Source organism: Pleurodeles waltl, chromosome 11 (genome assembly GCF_031143425.1).
Source record: "Pleurodeles waltl isolate 20211129_DDA chromosome 11, aPleWal1.hap1.20221129, whole genome shotgun sequence".
Taxonomy (NCBI): domain Eukaryota; kingdom Metazoa; phylum Chordata; class Amphibia; order Caudata; family Salamandridae; genus Pleurodeles; species Pleurodeles waltl.
In genome coordinates, this window is record NC_090450.1 from 699538732 (window position 1) to 699562721 (window position 23990).

Below are 23990 nucleotides of genomic sequence, written 5' to 3' on the forward strand. Positions count from 1 at the left end.
GACGCACTCAACGCAATTGAGCCTGCTGGCACAAAAGATATGGCGTTGGGCAATTCACAACAAAATTCGCCTAATCTACAATTTATCCCAGGAATTCAGAATCAACTCGCAGACAATCTCTCTCGAGATCACCAACAGGTCCACGAATGGGAAATTCACCCCCAAATTCTGAACACTTACTTCACGCTCTGGGGAACACCTCAAATAGACTTGTTTGCGACAAAAGAGAACGCAAAATGCCAAAACTTCGCATCCAGATACCCACACAGGCAGTCCCACGGCAATGCCCTATGGATCAACTGGTCAGGGATATTTGCCTACGCTTTCCTCCTCTCCCTCTCCTTCCTTATCTGGTAAACAAACTCAGTCATAACAAACTCAAACTCATATTAATAGCACCAACTTGGGCAAGGCAACCATGGTACACAACGCTGCTAGACCTATCAGTAGTACCCCACATCAAACTGCCCAACAGGCCGGATCTGTTAACACAACACAACCAAACGATCAGACACCCAGATCCAGCATCGCTGAATCTAGCAATCTGGCTCCTGAAATCCTAGAATTCGGACACTTACAACTTACCCAAGAATGTATGGAAGTCATAAAGCAAGCCAGAAGGCCATCCACCAGGCACTGCTATGCCAGTAAATGGAAGAGGTTTGTTTGCTACTGCCATATTAATCAAATCCAACCAATACACGCAACCCCAAAACATGTAGTGGGTTACTTGCTTCACTTACAAAAATCTAACCTAGCTTTCTCTTCCATTAAAATACACCTTGCAGCAATATCTGCATACCTGCAGCCTACCTATTCAACTTTCCTATATAGGATACCAGTCATTAAAGCATTCATGGAGGGCCTTAAAAGAATTATTCCACCAAGAACACCACCTGTTCCTTCATGGAACCTAAATGTTGTCTTAACTAGACTTAAGAACCTTTTATACAACTACACAAAAATAAGGTCGTCCTAAGGACTAATCCTAAATTTCTACCAAAAGTAATTTCACCGTTCCATCTAAATCAAACAGTGGAACTTCCAGTGTTCTTCCCACAGCCAGATTCCGTAGCTGAGAGGGCACTACATACTTTAGATGTCAAAAGAGCATTAATGTATTACATTGACAGAACAAAGAGCATCAGGAAAACTAAACAGCTATTTATTGCATTCCAAAAACCTCATGCAGGAAACCCAATATCAAAACAAGGTATAGCCAGATGGATAGTTAAATGCATCCAAATCTGCTACCTTAAAGCTAAACGACAACTGCCCATTACACCAAGGGCACACTCAACCAGAAAGAAAGGTGCTACCATGGCCTTTCTAGGAAACATCCCAATGCAAGAAATATGTAAGGCAGCCACATGGTCTACGCCTCACACATTCACCAAGCACTACTGTGTAGACGTGTTATCCGCACAACAAGCCACAGTAGGTCAAGCCGTATTAAGAACATTGTTTCAGACTACTCCCACTCCTACAGGCTGAGCCACCGCTTTGGGGAGATAACTGCTTACTAGTCTATGCAAAACATGCGTATCTACAGCGACAGATGCCATCGAACTGAAAATGTCACTTACCCAGTGTACATCTGTTCGTGGCATCAGTCGCTGTAGATTCGCATGTGCCCACCCGCCTCCCCGGGAGCCTGTAGCAGTTCGGAAGGTACCTTCAACTATTTGTATATATATTATTTTAACCTTAAATAGGTACATACTTAGTCACTCCATTGCATGGGCACTATTACTACAATACAACTCCTACCTCACCCTCTGCGGGGGAAAAACAATCGAAGATGGAGTGGACGCCCATGCGCAATGGAGACAAAAGGAGGAGTCACTCGGTCCCGTGACTCGAAAGACTTCTTAGAAGAAAAACAACTTGTAACACTCCGACCCAACACCAGATGGCGAGCTATGCAAAACATGCGAATCTACAGCGACTGATGCCACGAACAGATGTACACTGGGTAAGTGACATTTTCATTTTGCAGCGTGAAGACTTTTCTGGATTCACATGTGACCCTCTCGCCTCCCCAGTGAAGAAGCAAAAAGGTGAATTAATAATACATTAGGCAGATAATGTGCCCTAAGACAGTACAGGTCACCAAGAAAGGGAGCAAAAGAATCTACAGTATAGATGGTGACCACTCACGGGCATTGGAGGCTTAAGTCCAATATCTTTTGGTATGGCAGTACCCAGTGACTGGTCGACACCCAAAAGCACTCCATGATCCATTACCCCTTGTATTTTCAAATTTTAAAACTAGGAGAAGGGAAAGGTTTGAAGCTGATGGTGAGATATCTGGTGACGAGGTCCTGGAAGTATTAAATGTGCGCCAATGTTTGCAACAGCTGCAGGGTCACTTCAGCTGAGCCCAAAGCCCTGTGGATCCTAGTTTGCTGGTTTGTTTTTCATTCTGAACAGACATGCCACTGAGATTATGAAATAAGCCAATGTAGGGAAGGAGAGGCCTGAAATGGATCATAATCAAACCATCCTTCCCTGAAGGGAACCGTCCCTAAAAATCAAAGATTTGATTTACCAACAAATGGCATACAGTTGCAGTAATAGGTGTCTTTTGCATTTGCCTTTTGGCCTTTGGATGTTAAGCAGGCGCCTCAGTGAGTTTTCAAGACTCTGACAAGAATGTGCTTTTCCAAGAAAAGAATAAACACGCCACACAGTGAAAATCCTAATGCCAGTACACATAATTAATGGCACCAGGGGCTCATAAAATGTACACAGCAAACGGAAAGAAACACTAATATAATTATCTGGTAAGATCAAATAATTTGTCTGTTTTCTCCTTTGGGGTAAAGTGGAGGCTGTAGTCCAGCACATTTAGCCTTCAGTTTTTCTTTCACCTCTACCTGGTCAGCTGCTTCATCACAAGAAAGGAACATAATGATGATTTACATACTAATAGATGTTTTCAGTGTGCTGTTCTAGGCGCCCCTAGCTAGTTTTGATGACTCACAGCGGTGCAGTGGCACAGAGATTGGGAACCACTCCCCGAAAGGCAAAAATATAGGTACATTCCTGATCTTGGCTACTATATGCCAGAGTAAAGTGCGTGTTAACCCAGAAAAGTCTTCAAGCCGTAAAAATATTGCTACAAGTGCGTATCTGTTTTCTTATTAATTGTGCAGTTCTGTCATGCAGGTTTTTTTTTTTTCCACAAGCTGAAGAAGTGGTTTTTCATTTGGACACACGCTGTTAATTTCTCTGTGCAGGTGATGTCCATCTTGATGCATGGTGATGCTGCGTTTGCTGGACAGGGCATTGTGTATGAAACATTCCACCTCAGTGACTTGCCTTCTTATACTACTCATGGGACTGTGCATGTAGTAGTCAACAATCAGGTAAATATGTGCATTTCACTTTATCATTGAAGTGTCCTGCCTGTTTTGGGATAAATACTAATATTGCCTAAGGACTAGTGCGCACTGTATTGAATGGCTTCAACACTATTTTCCCCATGCATGTTTCTTACTCATGTGAATGGAAGCTTAGAGGTCAAGGTTTGTACTCTTTCAAATTTGATTTATTTGGCACTGACTTCCCAATGAATACTTTCGACTCATTGGTTGTTTTATTTGCCGTTTATGCAGTGCAGATGTCATCAGCCTTGTTCTTTTGCTTGCCAAGACAGTTTTGTATTAATTCTAGGTACTAAGGAAAGGCATGTACATTTACACCTCAATTGATATTTTTATTTGTCAAGGGATTAGCAGTATGGTGTTGGGGATACACCACACTTGCCTTGTGTCAAGTCTTAGTGTTAGAATCCATATGAACAACGTTCCCAATATTCAATTTCTGCACAAATATATGCTTTGAGGTTTTTACTTGGACGTGTGTCAGCCACTGAATACTGTGAATAATGCCATTTACCACAGGTGACTTAGGGTCCTCCATACCAGTGCACTAAAACTAGGCAACATGTTCAGCAATAAACAATATTTGACACTCAACAACATAAATGTCCAGTAAGTACCGAGATCTTATGGAGCTGAGAAATAGCATTATTGCACTAGATGCTAGATTTAAAGTAGACCCTTTGGCCAGTGGTACCCTATAGCATTGAGTCAGTGTGACTTGAAAATCTGTGTGAGCCTTGAGGTCCTTGAGTTTTAGCATATGCTAAAAACTCACACAAGTCCCTAAAAGTTGGCTAAAGGGGTGCACATGCTAGGACTCTGAACCCATCTCTTGCCTTCACCAGTGATAGGTACCATAATGGTTGTATTACAGGATGGAATGAAAAGGGTCCCACAACAAAAAGAAAGGACTCCGATAAAGGGTGTTGCCCCAGAAATCTATGATCCAAATGCTTACTACCTAGACAATTAAGATCCCACCTTCAAATGCCAGATGTTCCTTGTAGGGAATCTGGCTTGGTGTGTGGTGGACACCTATGGTGTTTGCACCTTATACGAGGTCCAGGCAACCTCTATTAGTGAAATAGTGTCTAGGAAGCCAGAGCTCTCTAGTGATAGCTGTGGGTAGCAGCCAAGACTTATCTAGGAGTGTAAAGCTCTTGCAATACCACAGTAACTTATTGTAGGAAGCTGGCCTGGTGTGTGGTGAGCACCTATGGTGTTAGGAAATACCTGAACCTGGTATAGGGTGCTATTAGTGAGGCATAGTCCGTGTCTAGGAAGCCAGGCTCTCTAGAGGTAGCTGTGGATGAGCAGCCAGGACTTATCTAGGAGACATGCAAAGCTTATGCAATATCACTGTAGTCACACAACATTTACACACATGAAAGAAAACACTCAGTTGTACAAAAATAAAGGTACTTTATTTTAGTGACCCAAATAATATGCTATAAAGACAGTACAAGCAGGTGAGTAAACACACTATTATATTCATCTTAGCAGTCAGGAATGAGCATAGAAAGTAATAGAAAACAGTGCAATAATAATAGTGATCCTAGGGGGAGCCCTAACCATAGAATATGAAAATGGATTACAAATGATGGACCCCCACCCAGTTAAGTGGGATCTGTAGAGGGGAGCTGAAGGAACTAGGAACCCAAAAAGGTAAGTATCAAAGTGCCCACCAGTGACCAGGAGAGGAGTGGGAAGTACCTGTTTTTTTCTCAAACCCACAGAGAAACTTGTGTTAAAGGACAGTGCAAGACTGAAAGAAACAGAAGATGGATCCAGACAGAAGAGGACCTGCAAATGAAGGGGATCAAGTCCAGTTTCAGTTGGAGTGTCCGGTTGGGGCATGAGCCACTACCCACCCTTCTGGAGATGCAGGACCAGGTCGATGGTGAAGACTAGGAGTCTATGCAGCACAGGAGCCAAAGAAAACTTCCAGAAGTGATGCAGTCTTGTCCCATGTTGGAAGAAGAATTGCTGTCCGTCAGTAGTGTGGCAAAACCACCAACAAGCCTTGGCAACAGCAGTAGTTGCAGGGGACAAGGAAGGTCCGAGGGGACTCCTCCCAAGGAGGGGAGTCCCACGCGTCCCACAGCAGTCGGGAGAGCAAGAAGTCGTGGATGCAGCAGACACATGAGTCACAGTGAGGCCCACTCAGCACACCTGGAAAGGAGTCCCACATCACTGGAGCAGCAGGCAGAAGACCACTTGTTGCAGGGAAGAGTGCTGGAGGTCAGTGCTACGCAGAGCCTGAAGATCTCTTGGAAGAAGAGCCAACAAGCCTTGGTAGCTGCAAGAGTCGCGGTGCACAGGGGTACTGTCCTGCAGGGAGAGGCAAAGACTGACCACCTCCAAAGTTGAACAGCTGGTAGAGGAGACCAAGGTGACCACAAAGGACCACCACCTGTGTTGCAGGATCGGCGCAGAGTTGCAGGAGAGAGGACCCACGCAGCCGGTTGTCATCGCAGTTGGTGCCACTAATGCAAGGGAGTGACTTTCACTCCAAGGGAGACTGCTCCTTGCTGCAGGCTGAAGACTTGCCGCCCTCAGAGGATACACAGCTGGAGGGAAACGTAGAAACAATGTTGCAGAGCGAAGTCATCGCTGGAGCTGCAGATTGTAGGATCCTGTGAAGTCCAGTTGCGGGTCTAGTGGCCAGATGTCGAAGTAAACGTTGCAGTTGGGTCCTGCTGGAATCTTGCACTTCGAAACTGAGGCCCACCCAAGAGGGAGGCCCTATATAGCACTAAGAGGGGGATTGGTCACCTAGCAGGGTGACCACTTATCAGTAGGGGGCTGTGACGTCACGTGCCGACCTGGCCACTCAGATGCTCCAGAGGTTTCTGCCCACCTTGGATGTAAGGTGGTAGCATCAAGTGGCCACCTGGAGGAGCTTTGGGCCACACCCCTGGGGTGGTGATGGACAGGGGAGTGGTTACTCCCCTTCCCATTGTCCAGGTTCGCGCCAGAGCAGGGACTTGGAGGTCCCAGAACCAGTGCTGACTGGTTTATGCAAGGAGGGCACCAAATGTGACCTTCAAAGCATACCAGTGGCTTGGGAAGGCTACCCCTCCCAAATCATGTAACACCTATTTCCAAAGGGAGAGGGTGTTGCCCCCTCTGCCAAAGGAAATCCTTTGTTCTGCCTTCCTGGGAATGAACTGTTCAAGCTGCAGGAGGGCAGAAACCCATCTGTAGGATGGCAGTAGCACAGGCTGCCGGGGAAAAGCCTGCTAACTGGAGACTCCTTAGAGGACCCCAGCTTTGCTCTTACCAAAGTGCATGGAATCATACAACCAATACTGGCAACAGTATTGGGGTATGATTCAGACATGTTTGATAACAAACATGCCCAAGTTTGTAGTTACCATTATGGAGCTGGATGTAAGTAGTGACCTATGTCCAGTACATGGGTAAAATGGCATCCCTTCACTCACGAAGTCCAGAAAAATGGAGCTGGAGTTTGTGGGGGCACTTCTGCTCATGCACAGGTACTTGCACACTGCCCTTTGGGCTAAGGACAAGCAAAACTAGGCGAGTGCCCAATTATACCCCCCTAGAGTCTGGACTAACAAACTAATTACAAAATTGACTCTTGAGTTATCAATCAATAAACATCATTTGGACCAATAAAATATGAATTATTATCCTATTACATGTAATTTCTTTGTGCACTCTACGCAGTATTAACCCCTTGCCACTCTATATACACCTCTGTAGACCACAGTGGTGGTCCAGTGTAGTCTCTGGGTCCTCTCTGCCAGCTGTCCAGCTTTGGTGGAGGTAAGCCTGTGCCTTCCCAAGCAGGACAGCACCCCCGTGCACTGCATCTCTTGCAGTTACCAAGGCTAGTTTGCATCTCCTCCAAGGGATCTTCAGGCCCAGTGTAGCCCCAGCCCCACTTCCCACGAGGCACAGCCCTCTGTGTGCTATTCCTGCAGCATGGGACCCTTTCCAGTTGTGCTGGGTGGGCCCCTCTGTGACTCCTTGTTCCACGTCCAGTGGGTCTCCTGTGGCGGCTGCCTCTTCTTCGGTGGAGACTCTCCTTGCTGAGTGTCTCCCTAGGACTTCTGCCACTGTGGGTTGAGTCCTCCTGGACTTTGCTGGTCCCCGGCAGCTCCACTTTGGCTTTACCACGACTTCTGCCTTTGCCAAGGCTTGTTGGTGGCTTTTCCACACCTCTGACTGACCGCAATCTTCCATCCGGTGTGGGACGCCGACTGTATCCTCCAGGAACTCTTCACCTGCTCCAGCGCTTCATTCCTGACCGTCGTCTTCCTACCGTCGACCAACTCCTGCATCCACAGCTGGGCGGGTAAGTAGCTCCTACTGCTCCTGAAATCTTCTATGACTTCTGGACTTGGTCTCCTTCTTCCACAGGCCTTCCTCTACAGGAATCCACGCTGGTTTCTTGCAGTCTTGTCTGGGTGTTGCATTTTCTTTTCCTTCCCTTTGGGTGGTTTGGGGAAAACTAGTGTGTGGCAATTACGTTTTTAGCTTAATGGACTACCTGTCTAGACGGACAAGTATTGTTTGAAATGAAGGTGGATTACGGCCATCTGACAAATAACACATAAGGGCGATGTACTGTATATAATTGTTTTAGAGACTATATGAAAGGTTTAGGTATTTGTCCCAGAGGTGTATATAATTAATTTTTTATTGGTCCAAATGATGGTTATTGATTGATCCCTCAAGAGTCAATTTGTGCTTTGATTACTCTGGGCTAGGAGAGCCTACCACAGGGGTGACTTACAGTGACTAGGTGCAGGCCTGCAGACACACTTTGCATGGGCTCCTATGGGTGGCATAATACATGCTGTAGCCAATGGGGAACCCCTGGTGCCCCAGTGCCCTGGGTACTTGGGTACCATATACTAGGGACTTATATGGGGGCACCAGTATGTCAATTGTGGGGTGTAAAATAAATAAAAAATAAAATAGGGAAAACCAAATCCAGAGGGAGAGAGCACAGTTACTGGGGTCCTGGTTACTAGGATCCCAGTAAACACAGTCAAAACACACTGACATCAGGCAAAAAGTAGGAGCAACCCTGCCAAAAAGAGGGTACTTTCCTACACTTACTTTACATGAAAGGAACCACACAATGTTGCAAAAATAAAGGTACTTTATTACAGTAACACTGAACTAGATTACTTATAGGCAGTCCCTTAACTGAAGGTAAGTATGCACTATATATATATATATATATATATATATATGTATATATATGTATATATATGTTCGATGGCATGTGTAGCTGCAGAAACACATGCTTTGCACATCCCGCCATCTAGTGTTGGGCTCGGAGTGTTAAAAAGTTGTTTTTCTTCGAAGAAGTCTTTTCGAGTCACAAGATCGAGGGACTCCTCCCCTTTCGGCTCCATTGCGCATGGGCGTCGACTCCATCTTAGATTGTTTTCTTTCTGCCATCGGGTTCGGACTTGTTCCTTTTCGCTCCTCGTTTCGGTTCGGAAAGTTAGTGAAAATCACTGAAATTTCGACAGTATTGTTTACGTTTGGTATTGGGTTAGTTACAACAGATCGAGACCGAATTTTTAAGAGCTCCGGCGGCACTTCGGGGTTTTCGATTCCCCGGCGGGGCCTGGTCGGCCCGAGCACGTGCGTCTTCAAGGCTAATGGAACGGACCCCATTCCGCTTCTGCCCCGAATGTCACAACAAGTATCCTTATACAGATCAGCATCTGGTCTGTAATTTGTGTTTGTCTCCAGAACACAAGGAGGATACTTGTGAGGCCTGTTGACCGTTTTGGTCCAGAAAGACCTTAAGGGACCGAAGAGCAAGAAGACTACAAATGGCGTCAGTGCCGACAGGACAAAAACACATGGAGGAAGAAGAGGAAGCCTTCTCCATCGAGGATTCGGACTCGGAAGAGGTCGATCCTGAACAGACGCTGAAAACTGTGAGTAAGACGTTGATACACAAAACTCACGCAAAGACCACAAAAGCCCAGGGGACGCCATGGCTTAACCCAAAAAATAGGTGTAAGGAAATGCCTCCTTGGCATGGTTGCCCCCTGACTTTTTGCCTTTGCTGATGCTATGTTTACAATTGAAAGTGTGCTGAGGCCTGCTAACCAGGCCCCAGCACCAGTGTTCTTTCCCTAACCTGTACTTTTGTATCCACAATTGGCAGACCCTGGCATCCAGATAAGTCCCTTGTAACTGGTACTTCTAGTACCAAGGGCCCTGATGCCAAGGAAGGTCTCTAAGGGCTGCAGCATGTCTTATGCCACCCTGGAGACCTCTCACTCAGCACAGACACACTGCTTGCCAGCTTGTGTGTGCTAGTGAGGACAAAACGAGTAAGTCGACATGGCACTCCCCTCAGGGTGCCATGCCAGCCTCTCACTGCCTATGCAGTATAGGTAAGACACCCCTCTAGCAGGCCTTACAGCCCTAAGGCAGGGTGCACTATACCATAGGTGAGGGTACCAGTGCATGAGCATGGTACCCCTACAGTGTCTAAACAAAACCTTAGACATTGTAAGTGCAGGGTAGCCATAAGAGTATATGGTCGGGGAGTCCGTCAAACACGAACTCCACAGCACCATAATGGCTACACTGAAAACTGGGAAGTTTGGTATCAAACTTCTCAGCACAATAAATGCACACTGATGCCAGTGTACATTTTATTGTAAAATACACCCCAGAGGGCACCTTAGAGGTGCCCCCTGAAACTTAACCGACTATCTGTGTAGGCTGACTAGTTTTAGCAGCCTGCCACAAACCGAGACATGTTGCTGGCCCCATGGGGAGAGTGCCTTTGTCACTCTGAGGCCAGTAACAAAGCCTGCACTGGGTGGAGATGCTAACACCTCCCCCAGGCAGGAATTGTCACACCTGGCGGTGAGCCTCAAAGGCTCACCTCCTTTGTGCCAACCCAGCAGGACACTCCAGCTAGTGGAGTTGCCCGCCCCCTCCGGCCAGGCCCCACTTTTGGCGGCAAGGCCGGAGAAGATAATGAGAAAAACAAGGAGTCACTGGCCAGTCAGGACAGCCCCTAAGGTGTCCTGAGCTGAGGTGACTCTGACTTTTAGAAATCCTCCATCTTGCAGATGGAGGATTCCCCCAATAGGGTTAGGATTGTGACCCCCTCCCCTTGGGAGGAGGCATAAAGAGGGTGTACCCACCCTCAGGGCTAGTAGCCATTGGCTACTAACCCCCCAGACCTAAACACGCCCTTAAATTTAGTATTTAAGGGCTACCCTGAACCCTAGAAAATTAGATTCCTGCAACTACAAGAAGGACTGCCTAGCTGAAAACCCCTGCAGCGGAAGACCAGAAGACGACAACTGCCTTGGCTCCAGAAACTCACCGGCCTGTCTCCTGCCTTCCAAAGATCCTGCTCCAGCGACGCCTTCCAAAGGGACCAGCGACCTCGACATCCTCTGAGGACTGCCCCTGCTTCGAAAAGACAAGAAACTCCCGAGGACAGCGGACCTGCTCCAAGAAAAGCTGCAACTTTGTTTCCAGCAGCTTTAAAGATCCCTGCAAGCTCCCCGCAAGAAGCGTGAGACTTGCAACACTGCACCCGGCGACCCCGACTCGGCTGGTGGAGATCCGACACCTCAGGAGGGACCCCAAGACTACTCTGATACTGTGAGTACCAAAACCTGTCCCCCCTGAGCCCCCACAGCGCCGCCTGCAGAGGGAATCCCGAGGCTTCCCCTGACCGCGACTCTTTGAACCTAAAGTCCCGACGCCTGGGAGAGACCCTGCACCCGCAGCCCCCAGGACCTGAAGGACCGGACTTTCACTGGAGAAGTGACCCCCAGGAGTCCCTCTCCCTTGCCCAAGTGGAGGTTTCCCCGAGGAATCCCCCCCTTGCCTGCCTGCAGCGCTGAAGAGATCCCGAGATCTCTCATAGACTAACATTGCGAACCCGACGCCTGTTTCTACACTGCACCCGGCCGCCCCCGCGCTGCTGAGGGTGAAATTTCTGTGTGGGCTTCTGTCCCCCCCGGTGCCCTACAAAACCCCCCTGGTCTGCCCTCCGAAGACGCGGGTACTTACCTGCAAGCAGACCGGAACCGGGGCACCCCCTTCTCTCCATTCTAGCCTATGTGTTTTGGGCACCACTTTGAACTCTGCACCTGACCGGCCCTGAGCTGCTGGTGTGGTGACTTTGGGGTTGCTCTGAACCCCCAACGGTGGGCTACCTTGGACCAAGAACTGAACCCTGTAAGTGTCTTACTTACCTGGTAAAACTAACAAAAACTTACCTCCCCCAGGAACTGTGAAAATTGCACTAAGTGTCCACTTTTGAAACAGCTATTTGTCAATAACTTGTAAAGTATACATGCAATTTTTATGATTTGAAGTTCCTAAAGTACTTACCTGCAATACCTTTCGAATGAGATATTACATGTAGAATTTGAACCTGTGGTTCTTAAAATAAACTAAGAAAAGATATTTTGCTATAACAAAACCTATTGGCTGGATTTGTCTCTGAGTGTGTGTACCTCATTTATTGTCTATGTGTATGTACAACAAATGCTTAACACTACTCCTTGGATAAGCCTACTGCTCGACCACACTACCACAAAATAGAGCATTAGTATTATCTATTTTTACCACTATCTTACCTCTAAGGGGAACCCTTGGACTCTGTGCATGCTATTCCTTACTTTGAAATAGCACATACAGAGCCAACTTCCTACATTGGTGGATCAGCGGTGGGGTACAAGACTTTGCATTTGCTGGACTACTCAGCCAATACCTGATCACACGACAAATTCCAAAATTGTCATTAGAAATTCATTTTTGCAATTTGAAATTTTTCTAAATTCTTAAAAGTCCTGCTAGGGCCTTGTGTGTTAAGTCCCTGTTTAGCATTGTCTTTTAGAGTTTAAAAGTTTGTTAAAAGTTTGAAATTAGATTCTAGAAACAGTTTTAGATTCTTTAAAAAGTCTTCCAACTCTTAGCAAAATAATGTCTGATACAGAGATGAATGTGGTGGACTCGACACCACACCTTACCTCCATCTTAAGATGAGGGAGCTAAGGTCTCTCTGTAATATCAAAAAAATAACCATTGGCTCCAGACCTACCAAAATTCAGCTCCAGGAGCTGTTGGCAGAGTTTGAAAAAGCCAACCCCTCTGATGATGACCTCACAGAGGAAGAAATTAGTGACTTGGAGGCCAATGTCCCTCCTCCAGTCCTAAATAGGGAGAACAGGACCCCTCAAGTCCTGTCTCCAACTGTGTTAGTCAGAAATAGTGAGTCCCTCACAGGAGGGTCCCACATTTCTGAAATCACTGAGGATGCTCTCAGTGAAGATGACCTCCTGTTAGCCAGGATGGCCAAAAGATTGGCTTTAGAGAGACAGCTCCTAGCCATAGAAAGGGAAAGACAAGAGATGGGCCTAGGACCCATCAATGGTGGCAGCAATATAAATAGGGTCAGAGATTCTCCTGACATGTTAAAAATCCCCAAAGGGATTGTGACAAAATTTGAAGATGGTGATGACATCACCAAGTGGTTCACAGCTTTTGAGAGGGCTTGTGTAACCAGAAAAGTGAACAGATCTCACTGGGGTGCTCTCCTTTGGGAAATGTTCACTGGAAAGTGTAGGGATAGACTCCTCACACTCTCTGGAAAAGATGCAGAATCTTATGACCTCATGAAGGGTACCCTGATTGAGGGCTTTGGATTCTCCACTGAGGAGTACAGGATTAGGTTCAGGGGGGCTCAAAAATCCTCGAGCCAGACCTGGGTTGACTTTGTTGACTACTCAGTGAAAACACTAGATGGTTGGATTCAAGGCAGTGGTGTAAGTAATTATGATGGGCTGTACAATTTATTTGTGAAAGAACACCTGTTAAGTAATTGTTTCAATGATAAACTGCATCAGCATCTGGTAGACCTAGGACCAATTTCTCCCCAAGAATTGGGAAAGAAGGCGGACCATTGGGTCAAGACAAGGGTGTCCAAGACTTCAACAGGGGGTGACCAAAAGAAAGGGGTCACAAAGACTCCCCAGGGGAAGGGTGATGAGACAACCAAAACTAAAAATAGTAAAGAGTCTTCTACAGGCCCCCAAAAAGCTGCACAGGAGGGTGGGCCCAGAGCCTCTTCACAAAACAATGGGTACAAGGGTAAAAACTTTGATCCCAAAAAGGCCTGGTGTCATAGCTGTAAACAGCATGGACACCAAACTGGAGACAAGGCCTGTCCCAAGAAAGGTTCCACTCCAAACTCCCATCCAGGTAACACTGGTATGGCTAGTCTCCAAGTGGGATCAACAGTGTGCCCAGAGCAAATCAGGGTCCACACTGAAGCTACTCTAGTTTCTGAGGGTGGGGTGGATTTAGCCACACTAGCTGTCTGGCCGCCTAACATGCAAAAATACAGACAGCAACTCTTAATTAATGGGACTAGAATAGAGGGCCTGAGGGATACAGGTGCCAGTGTCACCATGGTGACAGAGAAACTGGTTTCCCCTGGCCAATACCTGACTGGAAAAACGTACACAGTCACCAACGCTGACAATCAGAGAAAAGTACATCCCATGGCAATGGTTACTTTAGAATGGGGAGGGGTCAATGGCCTGAAACAGGTGGTGGTCTCCTCAAATATCCCAGTGGACTGTCTGCTTGGAAATGACCTGGAGTCCTCAGCATGGGCTGAGTTAGAACTAAAAACCCATGCAGCAATGCTGGGTATCCCTGAACTGGTGTGTGTGAAAACAAGAGCACAGTGCAAGGCCCAGGGTGAACAAGTAGAGCTGGAGTCTGGAAGAATGGCCCAGCCTACCAAGAGAACAGGAAAGTCAGTTGGGAAACCAACTGCAACACAGCAAAAGAAAGGGAACCTCTCTTCTCAGGAAGAAGTTCTGCCCTCTGAGGGAACTGAGCCTTTGGAGCTTGAACCTTATCAGGTTGAGCTCTTAGGCCCAGGGGGACCCTCAAGGGAGGAGCTGTGTAAGGGACAAGAAACCTGTCCCTCTCTTGAAGGCCTTAGGCAGCAAGCTGCTGAAGAGTCCAAAGGCAAGAAAAATGGAACACATAGGGTCTATTGGGAAGATGGACTCCTGTACACTGAGGCCAGAGACCCCAAACCTGGTGCCACTAGGAGAGTGGTAGTGCCTCAGCTGTTCAGGAAGTTCATCCTAACATTGGCCCATGACATTCCCCTTGCTGGACATTTGGGACAAACCAAGACGTGGGAGAGGTTAGTCAACCACTTCTACTGGCCCAATATGTCCAACATGGTTAAGGAGTTTTGCCTCTCCTGCCCCACCTGTCAAGCCAGTGGTAAGACAGGTGGGCATCCAAAGGCCCCCCTCATTCCACTTCCAGTGGTGGGGGTTCCCTTTGAAAGAGTGGGTGTGGACATAGTTGGTCCACTAGAACCTCCCACAGCCTCAGGAAATATGTATATCCTGGTAGTAGTGGATCATGCTACCAGGTATCCTGAAGCTATTCCCCTTAGGTCGACTACTGCCCCTGCAGTAGCCAAGGCCCTCATTGGTATCTTTACCAGAGTGGGTTTCCCTAAGGAGGTGGTGTCTGACAGAGGTACCAACTTCATGTCAGCATACCTAAAGCACATGTGGAATGAGTGTGGAGTGACTTATAAATTCACTACACCATACCATCCACAAACTAATGGCTTGGTTGAGAGATTCAACAAGACATTAAAAGGCTTGATCATGGGGCTCCCAGAAAAGCTCAAAAGGAGATGGGATGTCCTCTTGCCATGTCTGCTTTTCGCTTACAGAGAGGTACCACAGAAGGGAGTAGGATTCTCACCCTTTGAACTTCTGTTTGGTCATCCTGTAAGGGGACCACTTGCCCTTGTTAAAGAAGGCTGGGAGAGACCTCTCCATGAGCCTAAACAGGACATAGTGGACTATGTACTTGGCCTTCGCTCTAGAATGGCAGAGTACATGGAAAAGGCAACCAAAAACCTTGAGGCCAGCCAACAGCTCCAGAAGTTTTGGTATGACCAAAAGGCTGCACTAGTTGAGTTCCAACCAGGGCAGAAAGTCTGGGTTCTGGAGCCTGTGGCTCCCAGGGCACTCCAGGACAAATGGAGTGGCCCTTACCCAGTACTAGAAAGGAAGAGTCAGGTCACCTACCTGGTGGACCTGGGCACAAGCAGGAGCCCCAAGAGGGTGATCCACGTGAACCGCCTTAAGCTCTTCCATGACAGGGCTGATGTGAATCTGTTGATGGTAACAGATGAGGATCAGGAGGCAGAGAGTGAACCTCTCCCTGATCTTCTGTCATCAGACCCAAAAGATGGCACAGTAGATGGAGTGATCTACTCAGACACCCTCTCTGGCCAACAGCAAGCTGATTGTAGGAGAGTCCTACAACAGTTTCCTGAACTCTTCTCCTTAACCCCTGGTCAGACACACCTGTGTACCCATGATGTGGACACAGGAGACAGCATGCCTGTCAAGAACAAAATCTTTAGACAATCTGACCATGTTAAGGAAAGCATCAAGGTGGAAGTCCACAAGATGCTGGAATTGGGAGTAATTGAGCGCTCTGACAGCCCCTGGGCTAGCCCAGTGGTCTTAGTCCCCAAACCTCACACCAAAGATGGAAAGAAAGAGATGAGGTTTTTTGTGGACTACAGAGGGCTCAATTCTGTCACCAAGACAGATGCTCATCCAATTCCAAGAGCTGATGAGCTCATAGACAAATTAGGTGCTGCCAAATTCTTAAGTACCTTTGACTTGACAGCAGGGTACTGGCAAATAAAAATGGCACCTGGAGCAAAAGAGAAAACAGCATTCTCCACACCTGATGGGCATTATCAGTTTACTGTTATGCCCTTTGGTTTAAATAATGCCCCTGCCACCTTCCAAAGGTTGGTGAATCAAGTCCTTGCTGGCTTGGAGTCCTTTAGCACAGCTTATCTTGATGATATTGCTGTCTTTAGCTCCACCTGGCAGGATCACCTGGTCCACCTGAAGAAGGTTTTGAAGGCTCTGCAATCTGCAGGCCTCTCTATCAAGGCATCCAAATGCCAGATAGGGCAGGGAACTGTGGTTTACTTGGGCCACCTTGTAGGTGGAGGCCAAGTTCAGCCACTCCAATCCAAGATCCAGACTATTCTGGACTGGGTAGCTCCAAAAACCCAGACTCAAGTCAGGGCATTCCTTGGCTTGACTGGGTATTACAGGAGGTTTGTGAAGGGATATGGATCCATCGTGACAGCCCTCACTGAACTCACCTCCAAGAAAATGCCCAAGAAAGTGAACTGGACTGTGGAATGCCAACAGGCCTTTGACACCCTGAAACAGGCAATGTGCTCAGCACCAGTTCTCAAAGCTCCAGATTATTCTAAGCAGTTCATTGTGCAGACTGATGCCTCTGAACATGGGATAGGGGCAGTTTTGTCCCAAACAAATGATGATGGCCTTGACCAGCCTGTTGCTTTCATTAGCAGGAGGTTACTCCCCAGGGAGCAGCGCTGGAGTGCCATTGAGAGGGAGGCCTTTGCTGTGGTTTGGTCCCTGAAGAAGCTGAAACCATACCTCTTTGGGACTCACTTCCTAGTTCAAACTGACCACAGACCTCTCAAATGGCTGATGCAAATGAAAGGTGAAAATCCTAAACTGTTGAGGTGGTCCATCTCCCTACAGGGAATGGACTTTATAGTGGAACACAGACCTGGGACTGCCCATGCCAATGCAGATGGCCTTTCCAGGTTCTTCCACTTAGAAAATGAAGACTCTCTTGGGAAAGGTTAGTCTCATCCTCTTTCGTTTGGGGGGGGGGTTGTGTAAGGAAATGCCTCCTTGGCATGGTTGCCCCCTGACTTTTTGCCTTTGCTGATGCTATGTTTACAATTGAAAGTGTGCTGAGGCCTGCTAACCAGGCCCCAGCACCAGTGTTCTTTCCCTAACCTGTACTTTTGTATCCACAATTGGCAGACCCTGGCATCCAGATAAGTCCCTTGTAACTGGTACTTCTAGTACCAAGGGCCCTGATGCCAAGGAAGGTCTCTAAGGGCTGCAGCATGTCTTATGCCACCCTGGAGACCTCTCACTCAGCACAGACACACTGCTTGCCAGCTTGTGTGTGCTAGTGAGGACAAAACGAGTAAGTCGACATGGCACTCCCCTCAGGGTGCCATGCCAGCCTCTCACTGCCTATGCAGTATAGGTAAGACACCCCTCTAGCAGGCCTTACAGCCCTAAGGCAGGGTGCACTATACCATAGGTGAGGGTACCAGTGCATGAGCATGGTACCCCTACAGTGTCTAAACAAAACCTTAGACATTGTAAGTGCAGGGTAGCCATAAGAGTATATGGTCGGGGAGTCCGTCAAACACGAACTCCACAGCACCATAATGGCTACACTGAAAACTGGGAAGTTTGGTATCAAACTTCTCAGCACAATAAATGCACACTGATGCCAGTGTACATTTTATTGTAAAATACACCCCAGAGGGCACCTTAGAGGTGCCCCCTGAAACTTAACCGACTATCTGTGTAGGCTGACTAGTTTTAGCAGCCTGCCACAAACCGAGACATGTTGCTGGCCCCATGGGGAGAGTGCCTTTGTCACTCTGAGGCCAGTAACAAAGCCTGCACTGGGTGGAGATGCTAACACCTCCCCCAGGCAGGAATTGTCACACCTGGCGGTGAGCCTCAAAGGCTCACCTCCTTTGTGCCAACCCAGCAGGACACTCCAGCTAGTGGAGTTGCCTGCCCCCTCCGGCCAGGCCCCACTTTTGGCGGCAAGGCCGGAGAAGATAATGAGAAAAACAAGGAGGAGTCACTGGCCAGTCAGGACAGCCCCTAAGGTGTCCTGAGCTGAGGTGACTCTGACTTTTAGAAATCCTCCATCTTGCAGATGGAGGATTCCCCCAATAGGGTTAGGATTGTGACCCCCTCCCCTTGGGAGGAGGCACAAAGAGGGTGTACCCACCCTCAGGGCTAGTAGCCATTGGCTACTAACCCCCCAGACCTAAACACGCCCTTAAATTTAGTATTTAAGGGCTACCCTGAACCCTAGAAAATTAGATTCCTGCAACTACAAGAAGGACTGCCTAGCTGAAAACCCCTGCAGCGGAAGACCAGAAGACGACAACTGCCTTGGCTCCAGAAACTCACCGGCCTGTCTCCTGCCTTCCAAAGATCCTGCTCCAGCGACGCCTTCCAAAGGGACCAGCGACCTCGACATCCTCTGAGGACTGCCCCTGCTTCGAAAAGACAAGAAACTCCCGAGGACAGCGGACCTGCTCCAAGAAAAGCTGCAACTTTGTTTCCAGCAGCTTTAAAGATCCCTGCAAGCTCCCCGCAAGAAGCGTGAGACTTGCAACACTGCACCCGGCGACCCCGACTCGGCTGGTGGAGATCCGACACCTCAGGAGGGACCCCAGGACTACTCTGATACTGTGAGTACCAAAACCTGTCCCCCCTGAGCCCCCACAGCGCCGCCTGCAGAGGGAATCCCGAGGCTTCCCCTGACCGCGACTCTTTAAACCTAAAGTCCCGACGCCTGGGAGAGACCCTGCACCCGCAGCCCCCAGGACCTGAAGGACCGGACTTTCACTGGAGAAGTGACCCCCAGGAGTCCCTCTCCCTTGCCCAAGTGGAGGTTTCCCCGAGGAATCCCCCCCTTGCCTGCCTGCAGCGCTGAAGAGATCCCGAGATCTCTCATAGACTAACATTGCGAACCCGACGCCTGTTTCTACACTGCACCCGGCCGCCCCCGCGCTGCTGAGGGTGAAATTTCTGTGTGGGCTTGTGTCCCCCCCGGTGCCCTACAAAACCCCCCTGGTCTGCCCGCCGAAGACGCGGGTACTTACCTGCAAGCAGACCGGAACCGGGGCACCCCCTTCTCTCCATTCTAGCCTATGTGTTTTGGGCACCACTTTGAACTCTGCACCTGACCGGCCCTGAGCTGTTGGTGTGGTGACTTTGGGGTTGCTCTGAACCCCCAACGGTGGGCTACCTTGGACCAAGAACTGAACCCTGTAAGTGTCTTACTTACCTGGTAAAACTAACAAAAACTTACCTCCCCCAGGAACTGTGAAAATTGCACTAAGTGTCCACTTTTGAAACAGCTATTTGTCAATAACTTGTAAAGTATACATGCAATTTTTATGATTTGAAGTTCCTAAAGTACTTACCTGCAATACCTTTCGAATGAGATATTACATGTAGAATTTGAACCTGTGGTTCTTAAAATAAACTAAGAAAAGATATTTTGCTATAACAAAACCTATTGGCTGGATTTGTCTCTGAGTGTGTGTACCTCATTTATTGTCTATGTGTATGTACAACAAATGCTTAACACTACTCCTTGGATAAGCCTACTGCTCGACCACACTACCACAAAATAGAGCATTAGTATTATCTATTTTTACCACTATTTTACCTCTAAGGGGAACCCTTGGACTCTGTGCATGCTATTCCTTACTTTGAAATAGCACATACAGAGCCAACTTCCTACAATAGGTGACCGAGCATCGGCACCGAAAAAGGGCATGCATGTGTCGAAGTCATCTGACTCCGGTCGAGATACCGGCACAGAGCAGACTTGACCCCGAGACACCGGGTCAGAGCAATCTCGGCACCGAAGCAAGTCGGCACCGAGAGATCACTACGCCGAAGAGCAAAAAAGTGTCGTCGGAACCGAAAAAGGCAGCTGAAAAGGTTTCGGTACCGAAACATCCGGCCTCGGAACCCGAAAACAAGTTCCTACACAGAGGAACAAGGCCTGTCCTCAAAAATGCAAACACATAGATTTGGACAGGAGCTAGAGACAATGGAGCCAGATTACACACAAAGAAGGCTCCACATTCAAAAGGAGATAGGGAAGATCAGTACTCTCCCTCCAATAAGAATGAAACGGAAACTTGCCTTCCAAGAACAAGACAAGCAGCCACAGGCAAAAGTGGCAAGACAAGTAACCCCACCACCATCTCCACAACACTCACCACAACCATCACCGGTAGCCACTCCACCAATGATGCAGTCCCCAACTCATACAGGGATGAGTCAGGATGATCCAGACGCGTGGGATCTTTATGATGCACCAGTGTCAGATAACAGTCCCGACTGTTATCCAGCTAGACCGTCACCACCTGAGGACTCTACCACCTACACACAGGTGGTGCCAAGAGCAGCGGCGTTTCATAATGTCAGCCTGCATGCAGAGCCATTTTGAAGACGACTTTCTATTTAACACACTGTCGTCCACACATAACCAGTACCAGAGCCTCCCCATGCTACCTGGAATGCTAAAACACTCCAAACAAGTGTTTGAAGAGCCTGTGAAACGAAGGGCCATAACTCCAAGGGTGGAGAAAAAATATAAACCGCCACCAACAGACCCTGTGTACATCACACAACAGTTAACACCAGACTCAGTGGTAGTAGGTGCAGCACGCAAGAGGGCGAACTCACACACCTCTGGAGATGCACCACCTCCAGACAAAGAGAGTCGTAAGTTCGACACGGCTGGGAAAAGAGTAGCGGCACAAGCAGCCAACCAGTGGCGCATTGCCAACTCACAGGCATCGTTGGCAAGATATGACCGGGCTCATTGGGACGAAATGTAACATTTTATAAAACATTTGCCCAAGGAGTTCCAAAAACAAGCGCAACAAGTGGTGGAGGAAGGACAGAGTATCTTGAACAATCAGATACGGTCAGCAATGGATGCAGCAGACACAGCTGCTAGGACTGTCAATACAGCAGTAACAATACGGAGACATGCATGGCTGGGTACATCTGGATTCAAGCTGGAAATACAACAAGCCGTGCTGAATATGTCATTTAACGGACAGCAGTTGTTTGTGCCGGAGGTGGACACTGCTATCGAAAAACTTAAAAAAGACACTGATCTGGCCAAAGCCATGGGCACACACTACTCCCCACAGAGCAGAGGCACATTTCGAAAATCAGTTTCGAGGGGGGTTTCGAGGACAAAGCACTGAACCCACAACCTCACAAACAAGGCCCACTTATCAGAGCCAATACCAGCGGGGAACTTTTCGGGGACAATATAGAGGGGGACAGTTCCCAAAGAGTAGAGGGAAGTTCCAAAGTCCCAAAACTCCACAAAATAAACAGTGACTTCCATGTCACAAATCCCCAACACAGAACACCAGTGGGGGGGAGACTAACCAAGTTCTACAAAAACTGTGAGGAAATAACAGACACGTGGGTCCTAGCCATTATCCAGCATGGTTATTGCATAGAATTTCTAGAATTCCCTCCAAATGTCCCACCGAAAACACACAACATGTCAAAACACATAGATCTTGTACAACTAGAAGTTCAAGCATTGTTGCAAAAAGATGCAATAGAGTTGGTACCAATTCATCAAAAAGGAAGAGGAGTTTACTCACTGTACTTTCTCATACCCAAAAAAGACTAAACTCTAAGACCTATATTAGATCTCGGAACTTTAAATACCTACATCAAATCAGGTCACTTTCACATGGTGACACTGCAGGACGTAATCCCAGTGCTCAAACAACAAGACTACATGACAACACTAGACCTAAAAGATGCGTACTTCCATATACCGATACATCCTTCACACAGAAAGTACTTAAGGTTTGTATTCCAAGGGGTACATTACCAATTCAAGGTGTTGCCATTCGGGATAACAACTGCGCCAAGAGTTTTTACAAAATGCCTGGCAGTAGTGGCTGCTCATATCAGAAGATAGCAAATACAGATGTTCCTGTACCTAGACGATTGGTTAATAAAAACCAACACGCAGGAACGGTGCTCACAACGCACAAAGTATGTCATAGAAACCCTTCACAAACTAGGTTTCTCTCTCAACTACATCAAGTCACACCTTCAGCCGTGTCAAATACAACAATACTTAGGAGTGACAATCAACACAACAAAAGGGATTGCCACTCCAAGTCCACAAAGGGTACAGGCATTTCACAATGTAATACAGGCCATGCACCCAAAACAAAAGGTTCGATGGCATGTGTAGCTGCAGATACACATGTTGTGCATAGCCCGCCATCTGGTATTGGGTCGGAGTGTTACAAGTTGTTTTTCTTCGAAGAAGTCTTTCGAGTCACGAGACCGAGGGACTCCTCCTTTGCTTCCATTGCGCATGGGCCTCGACTCCATCTTAGATTTTCTTTCCGCCATCGGGTTCGGACGTGTTCCTTTTCGCTCTGGGTTTCGGGACGGAAAGATAGTCAAAACTTCGGAAAACTACGTCGGTATTGTTGCATTCGGGATCGGGTTAGATAGCATCGACACCGAATCGGGAAGAGCTCCAAAAGCCCTTCGGGGTAATTTCGATCCCCCGTCGGGGCCTGGTCGGCCCGACCGCGCGTAACGTAGACACTAATGGAACGGACCCCGTTCCGATTCTGTCCTAAATGCCACAATAAATACCCATATACAGACCAACATTTGGTCTGTAACTTGTGCCTGTCGCCCGAGCACAAGGAAGAAACTTGTGAGGCCTGTTGTGCGTTTCGGTCCTGAAAAACGCTCCGTGACCGGCGAGCCAGAAGATTGCAGATGGCGTCCACGCCGACAGGAAACCGAGAGTTCGAGGAACAAGGAGAAGAAGAAGCCTTCTCCATCCATGAATCGGACTCAGAAGAATTCGACGTCGAACAAACTGTGAGTAAGACGTCGAATCAAGCACAACACAAGAAAACAGACAAGGCCCAGGGGACGCCACTGCCAACAGGCCATGGCTCAACCCATAAAGTAGGTGACCGTCCATCGGCACCGAAAAAGGCCGAAATGGTGCCGAGATCGTCCGACTCGGGTCGAGACACAGGCACGCAGCAATCTCGGGACCGAGAAAGTGCTGCCGAAAAAGATCGACGCTGAGACAGCGGAACCGAAGCTGCTCGACGCAGAGACAGCGGCACCGAGGAAGATCGACGCCGAGAAAGCTCGACGCCGAAAAAGAGAAAATTCGCATCGGAGCCGAAAACAAGCAGAGACACAGTTTCGGTGCCAAAACGACCAGCAACCGAACCAACTGCCAGCTCCTATACAGAGGAACAATCACTGTCCTCTCAAATGCGCAGACACAGATTTGAAGAAGAGTTACAGACCACTGATGTAGACCACACACAAAAGCGGATCTTCATACAAAGTGGGACAGGGAAGATCAGTACTCTTCCCCCAATCAGGAGAAAAAGGAGACTTGAGTTTCAACAAGAACTAACACCACAAACAAAAGTGGTGAAAAAGGTAACTCCGCCACCCTCTCCTCCACCTGTAACTCATATATCACCGGCACAGACTCCGTCACACTCACCTGCCCACACCACCATGAGCCAAGATGACCAGGACGCTTGGGACCTATACGACGCCCCAGTATCAGATAATAGTCCTGAATCGTACCCTACCAAGCCCTCACCACCCGAGGACAGCACAGCGTATGCACAGGTGGTAGCTAGGGCAGCAGAGTTCCATAACGTGTCATTACACTCAGAACCTGTCGAGGATGACTTCCTTTTCAACACCCTCTCCTCCACCCATAGCACCTACCAGAGCCTGCCTATGCTTCCAGGAATGTTGAGGCACGCAAAGCAGATCTTCAACGAACCGGTCAAAAGTAGGGCGATAACTCCAAGGGTGGAGAAAAAAT

The 23990-nt window shown here is 48.0% G+C and overlaps 1 protein-coding gene across 6 annotated transcripts in view; it reads left to right on the forward strand.

Moving 5' to 3' along the window:
- The window catches only part of OGDH (oxoglutarate dehydrogenase), an 833675-nt gene that overhangs the window by 395927 nt on the left and 413758 nt on the right, over positions 1-23990 (forward strand). For all 6 annotated transcript variants that reach the window (XM_069214267.1, XM_069214270.1, XM_069214268.1 and 3 more), the window contains one exon: positions 3243-3371. In XM_069214267.1, the coding sequence (XP_069070368.1) occupies positions 3243-3371 (129 nt within the window). The remainder of the gene's footprint in view (positions 1-3242; positions 3372-23990) is intronic.